Source organism: Lissotriton helveticus, chromosome 7 (assembly GCF_964261635.1).
Source record: "Lissotriton helveticus chromosome 7, aLisHel1.1, whole genome shotgun sequence".
NCBI lineage: Eukaryota > Metazoa > Chordata > Amphibia > Caudata > Salamandridae > Lissotriton > Lissotriton helveticus.
The window spans coordinates 733853697-733873519 of record NC_136068.1 but is presented as its reverse complement, the minus strand read 5'-3'; the positions used below and the strand labels follow the sequence as shown (position 1 = coordinate 733873519).

Here is a 19823-nt window from a genome sequence, read left to right as displayed (position 1 = left end):
TCCACTTTTAAAAATAAATGCAGACAGAAAACACATTGTTTCTGTCTGTATTTATCTGTAAAAATCTGTAAAAACGGAAAACAGGGAGACTTATTTATAATGGTAAACAAATACATTAGTTTGAGTTATTTGAAGGGTGCTTGTTGGCTACTCAGGATTTCACATCAGAAAGTGATACAAAAGCAAAATTATTAGGGATATGGGGGATGCATCCCCCAAACATATACAAAAACCCTGTGGAATGTAGCATAAGCTGTAGCCAGAAATGATGCTACTCGGCTATAGGGGAGTTCAATGCCGGTGGCTCCTCCTTTAGGGCGGAGGAGCGTCGCCCTACCTGCAGCAACGCTCCTCCGCCCCAAAGGACTAACAAATGCATTAACATTATTTAAATTGCTTCAATCTCATTTCCAGGATGGGAATGCTACCGGCGAGTGTGGGGTGATTACTGCTGATTGACAGCAGCAGGGATGACAAGTGCGGAGTGCGCATGTCGGATTGGTCAGCTGTTTTGCGACGGCCAATCTGACATGTGCACTTCTGCCGCACCAATCCAGCTGCTGCGTAACAGCGGTGGGATGAAGACACATCCCCCCCAGTCGTAAAAGGAGCACTGGGTTAGCGTACTCCAGTTTCATGCTGAAAACAGGATGAGAGTAGCAGCAGGATTTTTTATAGGTTACTGGAGCAAACCTACGTAGCTCCAAGAGGCTTGCTTCACTATAACTGGTCTTTCAGGAAATGAGATTTGAAAGCCAGGCCGCTGCTTCTATACTAATAGTAATGTGATCAGCGGAGACAGAGAGAACGATGCAGCTAGTGAACCACACCCTAAGGTATTCAACTCAGACCAAAAATGTGGCGGGCAGAGTGAACCCCTGCAGCTGGTACTCTTACCCTCTGAACTATCATGCAATTCCTGAATGATGCACCTTGACGAAGCTATACAGAAGTTGCATTTAACCCCGTTAGTGATAATGGACCGTGATCTGGTGAGAGCATACAGACTTATGCAGTTGGCGCATTAACCCCACTACATATTGCCCTGAGTTCAAAACCTTAGACCTGTACGTTGCACACATACCTTTGCAGCAAGGCTTGTCCTGATTATGTGGAGCCTGCTTTACTAGTCAGTTGGTTATAAATAGACTGCAGGAGTCGTCGTGTCAGGAGAGGACACAGTGCCAGGCTCTGCTGCTGCAAGGACAGTGTGGTTGATGCTGGCGGGCCCTGAAACAACATGCCCCAGTAAGGATCTCCGGAAGCCCCCCCTCCACCCCGGTCTTTCTTCCTTCCGTCTGTAAAGAAGGGTTTCTGAGGCAGTCTGCTAGAATGAAACCGGGTGAAACTATGAAGCCAGACTAGTTAAAACTACCCAGTCTTCTCTTTTTTTAATCTTACCTGCCAAGCGCTCCTCGTTCGATGGCACACACATCTGTAATTTGGCATACATACTAAGACTTGTTTCAGACTCAGATTTTTGAAGGAGGGGAAAGGTCGAGGTGAGTAATCCGAGGAGTTTAAATAGGGAGGTGTAACTTACAACAGTTAAAGGTTACTCTGGAAAAGTCAATAAATGAATGCTCGTTTCGACCCCATCTGTACAAATAATGTATATATATATATATATATATATATATATATATATATATATATATATATATATATATATCTTCCCAAAAGCCTCCGCGCTTAGAAAATGCACTCCACAGGAAATCGTTCGCATGAACTTTTAATGCAGGAAGCGTTTCAACCAGCCCAATAATTAATGTCCCCTACGCGTTTCGGTGCACTGCACCTTAATCATGGGGTAAAAGGCAAGTTAAAAACACAGTCAATGGAATACCACGTATTGTACCCTGTAGACATGTGTCCTCCAGTGAACAGCATGTCGGGAGTGGTAGTCCCGATCTTTCCTCTCTGGTGAGGTCCGTTTTTTAACATAAATTTTTTCTGCCCATGTTGAAAATGTCACCAGCCCTCATGACATGCTGTTCACTGGAGGACACATGTCTACAGGGTACAATACGTGGTATTCCATTGACTGTGTTTTTAACTTGCCTTTTACCCCATGATTAAGGTGCAGTGCACCGAAACGCGTAGGGGACATTAATTATTGGGCTGGTTGAAACGCTTCCTGCATTAAAAGTTCATGCGAACGATTTCCTGTGGAGTGCATTTTCTAAGCGCGGAGGCTTTTGGGAAGGGATATATATATATATATATATATATATATATATATATTAGTTGTGCGACCCCAGTGGTTGTCTTAATGTGTTGGAATTCTTGTGATTGAGAACAACAGGTACTTAGGACTGTGGGATAGAACGAGCAGCGCGATCTAGCTGAGCTGGCAGGTTGTGTTTGGTTAGGAGAGTAGCTGATCGGCACAAAAGCAGACTTGTCCGTAAGTGCACAGAGGAGTCCACTGAAAGAAATAGAACAGCCAATAGGTAGACGTGTTTCTATAAACCTTTTTCAGTATCCCTGAGAAGGAAACATTGGAAATCGGATAAATTCATCCTGAAAGGCAGCCCAGCATGGCTATATATATACCTTTAACGTCAGTGCTGCCAGCCAGACCCCTTCCAAAAATGCTTCTTTCTTTTAGTTCGATTTGATGATATGCATTTCCCATATTTTTCAAAGCCTCTGTATGTAAGCAGACGTTTTTACACTGCAAGGCTTGTGACATCGCCACCTGTAATAAACAATCTTTTTTGTCTGCAACCACATATTGGACTCATTACGTTAGTGCTTTGGAAATATTGTTTGTGTGCCCTGTTGGGTCGCTCTATACTCTAGCACAACGGTATGTCTCTATACAGCTGTTTGAACATATCTGAGATTTGTAGTTTGTTATGGTGATTGTTTAGTGGTGTGTTTCTGTAATACTTAGTTACATGGTGTAGGAAAGTAGGTTTGTGTTGCAGTAACCCCTCACTTTTTGCCATATTTCTGATGCACTTTGACTAGATGTGCCCTAGGTCCCCGCCAATCAGGTTCCCAGGGCCTGTGTTCTTTTGCAAAACTGTACCTTTGTACCCCAAATTGCTCCTCTATGTCCACATGTAAGTCACTTGTAAAAGGTACCATGGGTATCAAGGGCACTAGGACCAGGGAAGGCCTCTAAAGTGGCAGCACATACTGGTTCTCCCTTAGAGGTCCTGTACCTTAGCACACACACACTGCCATTGCAGGCTGTGTGTTCTGGTGCAGAGAAAAGCGAAGAGTCAACATGGCACACATACCTGTGTACCATGCCTGCAACTTACTTCTATAGCATAAGTAAGACATCCTCTAGCTGGGTGCACTCTACCACTGGTGAGGGTACAGTTTCATGAGCACTTTCCCCCTACAGTCCATACTTACACACTGTAAGTGCAGTGAAACCATAGAGAGTATATGGTCTAGGAGTTTATCATTACAAACTCCACAGCACCATAATGGCTTTACTAAATTGTGGGAAGTTTGTAGCAAATGACTCCGCATAATAAACCCACACTGATGCCAGTGTGAGATTTATTATACAGTGCACTCAGATGGCATCTTAGAGATGCCCCCTGAAAAACAACCAGCCTCTGGTGGGTTCCCAGACTGGTAAACACCAGTCTGCCAACACGAGACAAGTTTCTGGACCGCTGGGATGGGAGCCTTCGCTCCCAGAGCCCAAAAACAAAGCCTTTCCTGGGTGGTGGTATTCACACCTCCCCCAGGTCAAGAAGAGCCATCTGTGGCAGGGGAGCATCAAAGTCTGTGCCGCCTTTGTAAAGCGACCCATAGCTTCTCCCGCTATCAGGAGCAGGACCCATTCCTGTCGCACCCCCTTTTTGGCGGGAAGACAGGCGGGAAACATTAGAGCAGCTCAGAAAGTGTGCACACCTGTGCCAATCTCACCCCTAAGGTCGGGGAGGCGAGGTGAAGCCCACTCTTCAGTTCCCGGCATCTTGCCAATGGCAAGCACTCTCCAATGAGGGTTAGGAATTGAGTCCACTCCTCCATGTGGGATGAGGACAGCAAGGGTGTAGGCACCCTAAAGTCAGTAGCCCATTGGCTACTGACCTCGAGATCCCCAAATCGCCCCCTAAATGCAGTATTTAGGGGGCAGCCCTGAACCCAGAAGGAAAATTCGAGGAATAATGGACAGAGTTGCAGTGCTGACCCAGGAAGAAGCCGGGGACACCAACTGACTTGGCCCTAGACCAACCAGCCAGTCCCAACCACAACCTGCCTACAGCAAAGAAACCGGTGTGTCCCAACACCCAGAGGACCTGCTCTGCACTCAACTAACAGACTGTCTCCCGTGAGCACCGGATTTGCTCACACCAAAGACTAACCATCAGAGTCCGGACTCTGCAATTTTGCACCACTCTGCACCCAACCGCCACGGACCGAGGCCAAGTGGCCTCAACTCCAAAGAGGTGCCCATAGCAATCCTAGGTTGAGATCTAATGACTCCTGACCTCCCACAAGCTTCGAAACTAAACCTGCAGCCTTTACTTGAAGGGTACCCCTGATCGCGACCTAAGGTGGTAGGACAACTGTTCCCTTGACCGAAACAGTCCAGGAAGCCCGACTGAGTCTGTCCAACTGGCGCCGGCCGCAACTGATCGCAGCCTAAGGAAACCGAAGTCTAAGACACCCCAGCCCTCGATGCCCTTCCGACTTTGGGTGGCCCAACCGACAGTGTCCAAGCATCCTCTCCGACTCCCAGTCACCTTCCCAGTCGAGGTTCGCCTCAAAGAGGTCCCCCCAACCGAGCCTACAGCTTTCCAAATTGACAGTCTCCACTGACCAGACGTCCACTTTACCACCTGCATCCAGCCGCCTCGGTGCGGCTGGCGGTGCAGTTCGTGTGTCGGTCGTTGGCCCCTGCAGTGCCAACTGCAACCTTAGGAGCTTTTCTCCCACACCCAAGTGGCTTGCTTGCCAATAGACCCCAACCAAAGGCCCCCTTAGCCCGTTGGCTAACAATGGGCCCCTGCAAATTGCACCCGGCCGCCCCAGTACTGCTGGTGGTGCAACTAGAGTGTCCACTTGGACCTTAGGGCACCTTGAGTATTTACAGTGTAATTCCAAGTAGTCTGAAAAGCGATATCAAACATTTCCTTGAGCAGTCGTGCATTCTCAGGTATGCCAGTTAGGTAAGCATACTTTTTTTATGCTTACCTAACTTGTCTGGATTCTGTCTTTGAGTGTGTGACATCAGCCTTGATTGAGAGAATACAATAAATGCTTAGCACACCCTCCTGATAAGCCTAACTGTTCGACCACTCTGCCACAAATAGAGCTGTTAGTGATTATCTAATTTAGCCTCTGAAATACCTCTGGGGTCCCACTGGACTCTGTGCATACTATCCCTTGCTCCTACACATGGGTTTTGTGTTCTGCCTTATTGTAGGACCAGGGACTCTCTGAAAATACAGAGGTATTTTTATTAAAAGACCACCAAAGGCTCCATAATATGCAAAATATTATCAGCGTGTGTCATGGGTTACAGGATTAAATTATTTTGCACTCTAATGATGTCCTATCTATTGCTTTATTAACCTTCTTGTTTTCTCAAATTTGCTTGAAAATGCACCATTTGGCCACTCTTTGTTCAAAATGTTCCTGCCCCTGAACCTGCCTTGTGATAGTCGGGCTCACTCACTACACTCCCTCGCCACAGGGCACTCATCCCAAACTTTTACGCCTCACCACTTTCAAATGTCACCAGCCGCCACTGTGTGTATCCCTAATGTTGATCTGTGGGTGTATTAATTTCCAAGGAGCGTTTCATTCTCTTTTCCTATGGCGCTAGTGATTGGTTTCGGCCACGCCTGCTATATATGTTTGTGGTTGAAAAGCACTCCATATTTTCAACTGGGAAATTGTATAATACTACAGTGCTCTATATTGTTCTTATTACTTTTCTGTGAAGTGAAAACTAATAAAAAAAATAAACAAAGAGGGTTTCTATTATTTGAAAAAAAAAACTAATTTCCTGAACAAACCGCGTCCCTTTCTTACAGCTTAAAGTTAGCTGCTCCTGATGCACCGGCTGTTATACGTGATCTTGATTCTGCCCGTTACCAAGACAAAATGTCCATGCGTCAGAATTACAAGCAGAATTTGAAAAGAGTACTTATAAGCACAACGGGGACAGGCATAGACGTCCGCTGAACTGGCAACGAGGTGATAATTGCTTTTAGGCCATGTATATTTGTACTAAAAAAACACACGGCCTTCTTCGCCATTGCACAGTATTTTTTGGAGGTTGCGAAATCAGCTCACACACAAAATGTCTGTTGATAAAATAGTGTTAAACGAATTGTGTGTTTCACTGGCTTCAACAATCCCGCTTTCATGGGACCAGGGTCCAGTTCTGATGTGCTCCCCGACGCCAACATTGGTATTCTTATTGACTTTCAAAGGATGAAAAGGTCGGTGGATCTGCCGGTATTCAGCTCAGTGATTAACAGGTTGCACAGTGATTTCTACAACAGGGACATTAACTATATCAATTGCACTCTCTATAACGGTTTACTTAGAAACAAGCAGAACAGAAGCATGAGGCACCATGAATATTATTTAAATGTGTGGCACGTTAAAAAGTCGCAAGGTGGCAAATGTCATTAGTGCACTGGAAATATATAAGGCCCCCTTCAGAGATATTACCACTACCCTCTGAAAGAAAACACTCTACCTTCTCTGTACTGTTTATACACCCGTCATCCACCCAGTTTTGTGCCTACATATCTATGCTAGAGAATAGGACTGGTTGTATTAATGTTCAATGAAATGCAGCAGGAAAGCTGGGATTTACAAGGTACTGACATTTAAACAAAGCATAGCATGTCAAGGATGTGAGTACTACAGTGTGTTTCTCTGCCAAAGAGCATGTAACACCAGTTTCCGTTTTGGGTGTATTGGCCAAATGTTTCTATGACTCTCTTAGATAGAATCTGACGGTTACTGACTTGGTTGAGGTAGGATTTAAACCAGGGACTGGCAATATGGAGGAATACATCAGGTTTTTTATTGTTTGATCTTCTGGAAAAGGTTACTTATCTTGTAAGCATCTGTTCGTGGCATGAAGTGCTGTAGATTCCCATGCCATGCATACTCCTGCCATCTAGTCTTGGGCTCAGATATGCGCATAGTGGTTTTTCTTCAAAGAATTCTTCTTGAGTCACAAGGTAGTGTGACTCCACCTCTTGGTTGCAATGCGCATAGCCATTGGCTCCATTGTTAGATTGTCCGAGGAGAAGTGGAAAAGCATAAGAAAATATCCCAGACCAGTTTATCCATAGTGCATTGCCAATGGACTGTGGGAGTGGAAATCTGGAGACAAAGTTTTGGCATCTTGTATTATATTCTCTGGCAAACCGATCCACATCTGGAAACCCCCATCACAGGAATTAGTGAAGGCGGACTACCAGGTGGATTTCCCACTCATGGAATTGTTGCTGCATTCTGCAAAGATCTGCAAAGTTGTTGTTCACTCCTGGGAGGTGTTCCGCCAACAGGTGTAGCCTGCGGTGAAGAGCCCAGCACCAGACAGACTGGGCTAAGAGAGTAAGCAAAGGGGAGCGGGTGCAATCCTGCTTCTAAATGTAATACACTGATGCCATGTAGTCTGACCATGCGAGGACTATCTTACCCACTATGTGGGAAAGGACGGCCTGAGGGCTAGAGGGACAGCTAGCAGCTCCAGATAGTGGATGTGGAGATCCCTGTCAGAGGGACCCCACTGGTCATGAAGACAGTCAGGTCCTGAAGTTGCGTCTCCCCCTCCACTGAAGAATGCATCTGTTCTGCTGGTGATCTGCGGAACTGGGTCAAGAAAAGGCTGTCCCCGCAACATGCTGCTCATTCCACCACTGCAGAGAGCAATGAGTACGGGAGGCTGATCAACACTAATCTTCCCAATGACCCCCCTCTTTAGAGACTGATGCATTAGGCATTCCTACCATGGATGCATGTGCAATCTTGCGTGGGGTACTATGGAAATGCAGGAGGCCATCATGCCTAGCAGGCACATGACTGTCCGTACTATGACCTGTTGATTTGGCTGATAAAGAGGCAGCAACGTTTGGAAAGACTGGAGTCTTGATGGCCTTCGCACTGAGGATGGTTCCCAGATGGGGTTAAATTTTAAGTGATTGGAGATGGGATTTTATAGTGTTGAAGGTACAGCCCACGTTGAGCAGTAGGCCTATTGTGGCCTAGGTGCGTGCACAGCACTGCAGTTAAATTGCGCACTTTATCAGCCAGTCATCCAGGTAGGGGAATACATAGATGCCCTTTCTTCGCAGGTGTGTGGCTACTACTGCAAGGCATTTTGTAAAAATTCATGGTACGCTGGCGACCCTGAAGGGCAGCACTTTGAACTGGTTATGCAGGGCATTTATCCCAAATCGGAGGTATCGTTGATGTGCCAGATGAACTGTTATGCAGAAGTAGGCGTCTTTGAGGTAGAGTGCCGCCATGGAGTCACCATGCTGTAACAGAGGTATGACATCCTGAACGGTGACCATGTGAAAGTGTTCTGATAGGATGTACTCATTTAGGGGTCTGTGGGCCAAAATGGGCTTGAGGGACCAGCCTTTTTTGGGAATGAGGACGTGGTGGGAATACACCCCTGAGCCCTGTAGATGATGTGGCACAGGTTCTACAGCCCTCTTGAGGAGGAGTGCTTGGACCTCTTTCTGACGCAGACACTGGTGTTCTGTGGAGAGGACATGTCTGCAGAGTGGTATGTTTGGTGGTGTGGAGGTGAGCTCAAGGCAGCAACTTTGTTGGCTAATGTCCAGAACACACTGGTCTGAGGTGACGTGCTGCTGGCAGAGAAGAACTTCTGCAGTCATCACCTGACAGGTGTTGTGTGATCTGGGGAAGGAATGGCCCAATGCTTTCGCCATTTTTGTGGCATCTTATCAACCTCAGGCATGAAGAGATGTTCCCATTCGGAGGGCAGGCTGAGGAGATTCTGTTGAACATCCGGCTTGAAACTGGATACTCTAAGCCAGCCATGCTTGCTAAGGAGGAGACCAGAGTTAATCCCCTGAGCAGCTGTGTCAGCAGCATCAAGGGCGCACCAAATGGTTGTGTTGGAAATCAGTTTGCCTTCTGTGGCCAATTCACATCCACTTTTACAGTGCTCCTCTGGGGGGTGTTGGAGGAGCTTCTCCATTTCATCCCAATAGGCCAGTCATATCTAGAGAACAAACCAATTGAATTGGTGATGCGCCAGTGGTTGGCAGACTGTGCTGCGGCTTGTTTACCAGCTGCATCTATCCTTGTACTCCCTTTATCCAGTGGAAAAGCATCACTGTGGCCCTGAGCGTTTACCCTGCTATGGGCAGTATGAACCACTAGGGAATTTGGTGGAAGTTGGCATCTAATATAGATATGGTTTGAAGGAGAGGCTTTGCTTTTCTGTCAGCCCAAGGGGTAATACACAGGGCTCTGATTGGCTCCTTGAAAATATCAGGGGCAGCTTTGGGCATCTGCTTCAACATAGGCAAATGCTGCATGAAGCGATAAACCAGAGAAAGTTTCAAAAAGAAAATCATTCTTGACAGGCTCTTTATGCATCTCCACATTGTGGTACGCAGCATACCTACCCAGAACCTCATGGAAAGAGGAGGTGTCATCTGGCGGGGAATGTCCAGCAGGGTAGAGGATGGTATCAGTATCTACAGGTGGATCTACATCATGAGGGTCTCCTTGTGGGGTTACATCATAAGTGTTCTACCCAGTGTGTTCACCCATGCCTAGAATGTTGTGATGCTGTGGAATGTAGGACAGAGGGTCAGGTAAAGAAAGAGGTGGGGAAAGTAAATGGTGGTGGTCTGGGTTGAGGTAAAGAGGGTGGAGGCAGTCCTGTGTTTAAGAAGAGGACTCGTGTTTTTTCCTGCTTCTTTCTGTGCTTTGCATGAGGAAGGGGCTCCCAAGCTTTTTCAAAGCGGAGTGTCTCTTATGAGCCAGAGGATCCAGCACTGGAGGTTGTGTAAGTATATGGCCCGACTGGGGATGGATCACAAATTGTTTCTGTCGGGCATCAAGCTGCACCTGCAACTTCTGGAGGACCGGTTCAACTGGTCAGAGCCGAATGTTTGGGCACCGACTTGTGCTTTGAAGTTGATAGTTTTGGATCTGACAGGCGGGTCGAGTAGGTGCTTAGCCAGGAGTGGGAGGAGCCAAGGTTTTTTTTGGGGGGGATTGTCTTCAATGCCAAGCCAAAGCTGGGCGTGGTGTATGAAGTTAATGGTCAGTGCAGACTATGGGCCGAAGGCAGTGGAGGGCATTGGCCCAGAGCAGCTGAATGCCACTGGTGGGGTAGAAGCTCAAGCAGTGTGAAGGGTAAGATAGAACTGTACTCATGACCTGCTGACCTGTCAGGGAACGTCCTCAATCTCGAGGTCAGTGTTGAACTCACTTCAGGTGAGAAAGCCTGCTCATCAGCTGGCAAAAGCTCAGGATGAATTTCTACCTCGAGGTCCTAGGTGCCAAAGAGGTCTGGAGTATCTTCGCCGCTTCTGCTCAACATCTCGAGTAGATGGGCCTGGTGGTCTCGAGGGGTCTTCTTCGACCAAAAAGACCGACACGAGTCCCAAGAGGTCTGTGCTAGGGTGAGAGGCAGAGATCACAGACCTGGTCGAGATTCGCCGTGGGTAGCTTTGCAACTCACAGAGAGCAGTATAGAAAGGGCATCCATACCATCACAGGCGCGTCATGGGAAGAGCAGAGCGAACTAAAGGAAATAGAGGACCGATGGGCGAGGCCCCACCATAGGCTAGAGTCGACAGGCATACTTGTCCCAGACCGTAACTGCAAGCACCAACCCGATATGAGAGAAAAAGGGGCAAACGTTATCGAAACAGTACCAATGGGGAAATAGAGAAGCAGAACTATCACCGAGATGGACTAGATCCAGAGCACAGAAGCACAAGGCCGAACTGATGGCAAAAAAATAATAATCTAACAATGAAGTTGATGATCATGCACGCTGCAACCAAGAGGTGTAGTAACACTACCTTGTGACTGAAGAAGAATTCTAAGAAAAGAAACTTGCAAATATCCTAGCCTATTACTAGGTGGCAGGAGTATGCATAGAGTGTGCATTTACAGCTACACATGCCTTAAAAATTTTTTTTCCTGATTAGTCCTTGCACAATTGTGGACTTGCAAAGGGCTTTTGACTTTGCAAGCAGATTAGAATGGGAAGCTCTGCATGCTAATTGTTATATGGTTCTGATCAGGGTAAAAAACCATTTAATTGGGGCTCCCCAGTTTGCGTGTGGTAAAACCTACAGAGCAGGCAGACAAAAGAATAATTCGACAGGTACGTCTTTAAGTGGCTACTTCTTTAACATTCTGGGAAATTTGAATACATTTCTTATTGACTTTAAAGCTGATCTACTGCTGGTAGATTCACTTGATTCCTTGTCTGCTCCTTTGCAGATGAGGGAGTGTTTCTAGTGCAAACCAGAAACTCGTGGTTTCGAGCAGGATGGCATTAGAAACACTCTTTGTGCTGATGCTGACAATGAGAAGACAAAGAACATACACATGTTCTCCAAACTATCAAAGAATAAATTCCATCAAGGAAGCATGAAGAATAAATTCTATCAAGAATATAATGTTGTGAGCGGAGTGGATTTTGCAATCTCTCTACTACTCTCCACTTATGTTTGCAAATTAACACAAAATGTGTCACGTATTGCATAGTGATTTTACAACAGGTGAGGTGTACTGGACTACATCAACCACTGTTGCCCAGCAGAGGGATGAGTTATAGAATTCCATAATGTGTACTTGGTCCACATTCAAGACTCTTCTCCAAGTGCTTTTTAATCGTTTCTTCATCATCTTCTCCACTGGATTCTTAGATTCCATCTTATCCGTTCTCCTTACTTCCATTCAGAGAACTCCCTACATAATTTCTCAAGCTTCGCCTTAAAAATAAACACATCTGACACTACTATTCGCTTTTGGCTCCTCTTTTTTCTAGTATTACCTTTTGCTAATTTGGTTTCTCAAGTGGCCCGCTGACCATGTGTTTAGGCTTGCACTATCTAAGCACCATTACCTAAGTAAAATAAAATTCACCTTGCTATTGGTGGCTGAAAATAAAATCTGTGGGTCCCTATTTAGCTCAAGCCCAAGTGTTTCCCAAACATTTTAGATCGAGGACCCACTTTTTAAGAACGACAAATTTTCGCGACCTACCTAGCTTTAAAGGACAAGGTGGGCAACTTTTTAATGTAACTAAGGCATCATGTGGTAGTGCACTGTAATTTACAGGCAGCATATTTTCCATTGAAATGGCAACTAAGCTTGAACAGACATTCAGTTTTACTGCTAGAACTATATTGCACAAAAATGATAATGTCTGGATTCGGGTTTTAGTGAATATTTATTATTTGAGCATCACCAAGTGAAATGCTTTTTAGGTTAACAGCACCAGCTGCAGAGTTCCTTGTGCACCCAGCAATTTTTGGGTCGTATAAAACTCATGCTAACTCTGGTGATTACTACCTGTTGCCTGGAGAGATCGGAGTTCGCAAGTTTCTTTAGTCCAGTTTTGACTCAGTGTAAGTGGCGTAGAGGGTTAATGTTCCTGCTACAAAGCATGTGTAACATGTAGATCATATAACTGCGTTTTATATGTCAGAGATCATTTGCTTGTTCTTGCAGTTCATAAATTACTATCCTACTATAGCACAGCGAGTTTTGAACTCCCATCAAAGAGCTGCTTTTAATTAGCAAGGCCTAGGTTTAGAACCGTATATCACCCCCCTCCTCCCTTCAAGTCTTTTGTTAAATCAAGGATACTAAAAAGGGTTCGGATAGAAATATATTGTTATTAGTAAAGCTAATCCAGTCCACTGTGATACGTTTTAAATCCTGAGTTTGTGCTCCTCCACACCAAGCCCTCCTAAAATATACTGCCTACTCTACACTTTGTAGTCATCATTGTTTTTCGAAAGATTTTCTATACATTGATTTGCACACTTGCATGGTTTATTGTCTCTGTATAATGCATGTGCGTGATGTAAAGTTCTCAGACGCCCTACATTTGGTACGAGTAACAAGAAACTAAAAGAAATTAAATACATGTGAGAGAGTGGCTATGGAGAGTTGAGGTGCACCCTTAAAGAATGGGGATGCGGGTATCCATGGAGAAGGAGGTAAGTGAGTGGCGCCAACCTAAGACTGCTGCACCATGCACCACCAGCGCTAAAGCTGGCCCAGGCTGTGTTGCAAAAAATTACATCCTGCAGCCTTTCAGTTTGCAGTGCCTGTACCAAAGCAAGACTATCACATCATTTACGTTACTTTCGCTGACTGCAAAGCGAGAACAGATTGGAAACACCAATTCCAATGTTAACAAACATAAGCCGCAATCTGTCATAGGACGTAGCCTGATGTGTGACCTTAGAGGCAGCAAATGGGATACTATGATTACAGAACTAAAGTCATCTTTATTTATTCCTTGGACGTTCACGAACCACCAAAAATAGGCTCCCACAGTTTGGGAAACAGTGTTCTACCCTAATAATACAGTATCATCAGTTTGCTTTGACTAATAGCAGAAAGACATGCATTACTGGGGGGTCCTAAAACCAGTCGTTGACATGGGGACGTGGGTCAAGCTCTGGTTCAATCCAAAGTGCAGTACTTACAAGAACCTCATGGTAGCGGGTCACTGAACTGCTGAAAGTGCATTAATGACTGCGTTTAAAGACCTGTTCCCATCTTGTAATAGCGGGGACTGATCATGCCAAGAGGACTACCCCCATATATCCGGAAAAAAAACCTCACAGAAGAAAGAGGTATCTCAAGAACCGATTTCAAAAGGTGACTATCTCCCACCAATCGGTTCTGAAACATATAAGTTAGGCCTTTCAGAAATCTCGCTTACCATATTCCATGGGGACAACGGACGTGCAGCACAGCATGCCAGTACCAGTATTCTTCACAGGTGCATGTCATGTTAACAATTGTACCCTGTATGCCAGTGGCAGTGTTCATACGTGCCTCTATAAGCCAATAATTACCCTCTGTATACCAGGGCAAGGGCAGTTTACCAAGCATAACACCACATTCTCGCTCATGCTCACTTACATTCACTCACTCACAGTCCCTGATTCATTATCACTTGTACTCATTTATTCACTCGCACCGTCACTCTGTATCTCACTCTAAGCCATTCTGACTTTATTATACACTTCATCATGCTCACTTGCACTCACCCCGTCATTCTCACTCACTCACTTAGTCTCTCTCACACACACACTCACTCACTCTCACCCTCATTCACTCACTCACTCTCACTATCACTCACGTGCACTAATCTCACTCATACTCACTGACACTCAATCCTACTCACGACCTGTCACTGACTCTCACACACTTTAAATTACACATACAAATACTCAAACATACACAGACACTCTCACACACTGTCCTACACACAAACACACTCTCACCGACAAGCTCACATACAACATACATTTAATAAAAAGGTCTCAGTTGCAGCTCCTGGTGCTTCATTTTTTCCTAATACTTATGCTGAACAATAGACTGTTATTCACTACTTGTGTAGTAAAAAAGTGACAGAACACAAAGGTAGAGTAACTAGCTCACACGGGGGAGCTGCCTCTATCTTTTTGGCGTTCATTTTGCTACCTCTAAGCCCAGGGGTCACAGAAGGAGGGCCAGGATTCGCAAAGTGCAAGCCAGAGGTGGCAGCTATGACCCCTGGTGACCCCTACATGATGTCCATGGTGATATTTGGAACAGGTTAGTGCTGGAGGCGAACTTTCAGTGCTCTTGATTTGGCTCTTGGCTTGTATAGTGGCGGAGAGGGCTTTACCTTCCTCAACATGCGCATCTCCATACACTGCTGCTTCCCTCATAAGCACTCACCACCTGTCACCCTCTTCCCTTGCTTGGCGAGCTGAAGTGTGAAACATCTGAGGCTCCACAGGCATGCGCTTGTTTAGAATGTTATCTCATTGTTGCTAAGTTAGTCCCACAGTCTAGGCCTGAATGTAGTGTGTCTTTCATTATTTTCTCTGGCAATAGGCAAGCACTTTGGTTTCATGAAACTGAGCTGCAGGGTCAGTCAGAAACCGAGCCAGCCAGTGTTTCATTTTAGCTAGTGGTTGCAGGTGGGCCCACGAGAATTATTTTTCCTCAACAGACTTCGATCGAGAGCAAGAGAAAGAAAAACTCAAAAGAGGTAAAGGAGGAAGTAGAGGAGAGAGGAAAAAACAGTCACAAATGGAGAAAGCAAGGATTAAATAAGAACCTGCACGCATCAGATAATTTGGCTGAGTGGCTGGTGTTGATTAAAGAGGTAGACAAAAGCCTACGCAGTCTTGGTATTGAACACTCTGACTTTGGATAACTCAGGGCGAGGGCTTCTGAGCAGAAACCTTGGACTTATTCGTTATTGACCACTGGAGCCAGCTAGGTGAATCCTTCGCACCTTAGAAGCATTAAGAGAAAAAGGTTGGGTAGAATGGTAGTCCTGGAAAGAGCACATTGAAGCCCAACTGCTGCAAGCAACATCTGAACAGAGCGAGTCCTGGATCACCATATGTGACCAAATATAAAGCTTGAGAATTAACAGAATAAAGTGTTGGCTACTAAAGACCAACAACATTCAGAAGGGTTGTACATATCACTATTGTTTAGAAGGGAGGATTCAAAGCTTGAAAGCAAAGACAGGGCTAGAGATTAAACAAGGTCTCAGGTCAGTTGTCAAAGGCCAGCATCAGGCCACCAAACTGAGACCTCACATGTCACACGACATACAAGTGAAATCCATCCCTGGGAGTAATAGTAGCATGGGAGCTAGAGAGTGCGAGACACCTAACAGAATGCAGTCTTCGTTGTCAGCACGAAGCAACCGCATGCAGTGGGTGCCTCAGGATCTCGTAGAGCACACATCAGTTTCATGACAGTTGTACTAAGAGAACAACGATGAGGCTGGAGGAGGACAATGAAGGATCAGTTTTAGCACCACTCAATCTCTATGCATGTATCTCAAGAACACATTAAGAGAGTGGTGGATTAGAAGTCTAACAGTTTGTCACTTGCATGAGGTACAGCTTGGGCATCTAAATGACAGAATATATGTAAACTATCACAAGGGGTGCAAAGAAAGATCTGTGGACTAAGTTGATTCAGTCCAGTCACAATGATCACTACACCGGTAAGAACTGTGCAGTTCACAGGGATCACTGCACCACACAAGCTGCATTCTGTGAAAACAAGGGAACGTGCAACGTACAAACTTGTGTCAGGGAGGCAATACAGCTGTGAAAACAACACAATTCTTTCTGTTGCATTGCTAAAATTCATCAACATTTACACAAAGGGTGTGTGTGGTTGTCACTTAGCACACTCTATATAAACTCATCATAGTGGAACAATCCTACTGAGGTCAAAGAGAGCTACGACCAAGAAGAGCATCTAGGCAGCCATGATAAGTTGGCAACATCGCACGAAGTGCTGCAGCCGTGAAAGGTAAGTCTCCTACACTATGCATACTCTTTGAAGGGAGCGGATCCTAAAGTGAGACCAAAGACAGAAGGAAAAAAAAAAAAAAAAAAAAAAGAAGGTCTAGGGTTAGGCAAACCTTTCCAGAAACATCTTCACTAACTGCAGCCTGGGAAACCTAGTGGATGGTAGAGAGAAAAGAATGCAGGACAGGAAGACATTCATACTGTGAGAGGAAAGACATGACCTGGAGACTATGGTAAATTGTCAGAGTTCAGCAATAATGACATAATGGAGGACTTATGTATCTCAGAGTGGATGCATAAAATCATGACTTGGAGTAAATATAGCTTCAGAACATAAAAAAAGGCACAATTCACAAAGCTGCTTCCGCTTTTAGATTTATGAGTGCAAATGGCTGAATATACTATTAGTAGGCTTTCAGAAAAAAGGTGACCTAGCAATTATAAAATGAATGTACTCTCAACAATAATGTAATTTTATGTGGGCAGTAAATCTCACTCTAGGAGTGTGGAGTGGGGATTTCCAGGCATGTTCAGCCTTGACAGTTTATGAACACGCACAACCAAAGCAACTTATGGTCATTCACAAACTTATCCCAACCATTCCAATCCCAGAAACGGTCGGCAATTTACTCCAGATACGGGTGGATTAAATCCCTTCTCAGGGTGGGAAGAAGGATGGACCACCTCAAAACGTCATGGGTGTGGAGGAAAGGAGTTACTCCGCAGGTTAGGTACTTATACTTATGGAAAAATCAACTGAGGGATTATCTCCACAAGTACTTTAGGTATTTGCTAGTAATCGAGGAGTATTCTAGAAGAATTGACAATTCTCAAACATTGTTAGATTTTGCAAATGCGTATGGGTTCTTTTAGAAATACTGTTGACAAAACTCGCTGAGATTGCAGGTAACTGGACTGCCTTATACCATTCACCCTAACAGTAAACACGTTGCATCAATGAATCATAGATACACCTTTGGATGCATGGCCTGCCTAGTTCTTTGTCTTACAGAATATGTGACTCTATGAACTGGATAGCCCATGGGCTTGTGCAGGAGGAGGGTGGAATCTACTTTCCTAGTGGACAAAATAGAAATGAAGTTGTCCTTGATATCAGGCTAAAGTAATTCCACATTCTTTCAGGCACTGTGAGGACTCCAATATCGGTCCTTGAAAAGACACGTAAAACGTGTGGGATTTTTCTGTACTCTAACTGCACTCTTGAAATAAAGGAACCATGTCTTTGATATAATATCAATTTGATCAAATAAGGAAGTTAAACTTTTCAAGCGAAATAAATTAAAAATCATTAATACAGCGCATAATTACATTAAACTATGTCAACTGGTGGTATTAATACCTCCTGGGAAAGCTCTCACCCTGATTAGTATCCGTTTTGTACTTGAAAGCGGCAATCAACAATATAAAGGTGACCAGATACCGCTGCAAAGTGCTTTCCACTATGCGCCAACGAGTTTATGTTAATATTTTTTTAAACAGTTTGAGGTGTAAATAATTTTTGTTTAATCTGAAAGTATATGTTGGATTCTGTGGCAGAAGTGGTAAAATGCATAAATACGAGAAAAACGCGGTGGACTCATATCCTTGTATTTCTGGCGGCGCTGTCTATAGCGCAGTGACACAATGACTTTCAATGTCGTCCATGAAAAACAAAAGGAGCATACCTTCTAAGTTCATTCCGGCCTGAAGACATTTGCGATACCGGCACGCTGGGCAGTTCTTCCTCCGGATTTTATCGATAATGCAGTCATTCCTCCCGGCGCACAGATAGTTGTGCTGACCTATTAGCAGAGAGCAAAGAGGAAACCATTTCAGTGACTGTAGTTATAGTGAATAATGCATGTGCTCAAGGAAATATCTAGTGAAAAATACGAAATAAGTATTCTGAATAAGAAATGAATTCAAAACATATAGCTAAAATTATTGATCTCAGGTTAAAGTACCAGAAAAGGGGCAATGGGGAAAGGGGTGCATAACACTAAATAATTACTGCTTTGTAGGAGGGTCGCTACAGACAAGTATATGTGGCCCAGAATTAATAGAAGATGGGGAAGGGAAAGAGAAAGAAAAGTGACAGAGAAAAGGAAACAAGCATTTACAATGCAATGGTCTCGGCATTTTTAAAGGTAGAGCTATTGGCATTGCTCATGACATTTTTTTAAAAAAAACATAAATAAATGGTATTGTCATTTACAAGGGCAATAGGTGAGCATTAGAGAGTAGTAGAGAGTATTCGCGGACACAGAGCCACCACACACACAGAGCCCCACACACACACACACAGAGCCACCCACACACACAGAGCCACCCCCACACACACACACAGAGCCACCCACACACACACACACACACACACACACAGAGCCACCCCCACACACACACAGAGCCACCCCCACACACACACAGAGCCACCCACACACACAGAGCCACCCACGCACACAGAGCCACCCACGCACACAGAGCCACCCACGCACACAGAGCCACCCACGCACACAGAGCCACCCACGCACACACAGAACCACCCACGCACACACAGAACCACCCACGCACACACAGAACCACCCACGCACACACAGACCCACACAGAGCCACCCACACAGAGCCAGTCACCCACACACAGAGCCAGCCAACCACACACAGAGCCACCCACCCACACACAGAGCCACCCACCCACACACGGTCTCGCCTTTGCAAAAGTTAGAGCTATTGGCATTGTAAATGAAATTTTTATTTATGTGTTGGTCTTGAAAACAGATAAATAAATGGCATTGTCATTTACAATGACAATAGCTTAATCTCTCGCAAATGCGAGACCTATTGCATTTGCACCCACACACACAGAGAGAGCCACACACACACATAGAGCCACACACACACACAGAGCCACACACACACACACAGAGCCCCACACACACACACAGAGCCACACACACAGAGCCACACACACACAGAGCCACACACACACACAGAGATCCACACACACACACACACACACACACAGAGTCACACAGCACACACAGAGCCACACATTGCAATGATTAATAAAAATTAATTGTCATCATTTTTTTTCAATAAAGCCTTATAAAACAATAAATACATTGTGCCTCTGAAACTCCTCATTTGCATTCTGTCACCTACCATGAAGAGTGCCTGTCACCCCGGACTGGTTTGTACCTGCTGTTGATGACAAGTAGAGAGTGCTCGCCTGTGATTGGAGCCAGATATATGCATCAGGTGACCGGGAAGTAAGAGGGCTCTCATGGTAAGAGTAAA

General features: G+C 45.1%; 1 protein-coding gene across 2 annotated transcripts in view; it reads right to left on the bottom strand.

Moving 5' to 3' along the window:
- Positions 1 to 19823, bottom strand: part of NR3C1 (nuclear receptor subfamily 3 group C member 1) — a 597661-nt gene that overhangs the window by 188474 nt on the left and 389364 nt on the right. For both annotated transcript variants that reach the window (XM_078653058.1, XM_078653059.1), the window contains exon 4: positions 18215 to 18331. In XM_078653058.1, coding sequence (XP_078509184.1) covers positions 18215 to 18331 — 117 coding nt within the window. The remainder of the gene's footprint in view (positions 1 to 18214; positions 18332 to 19823) is intronic.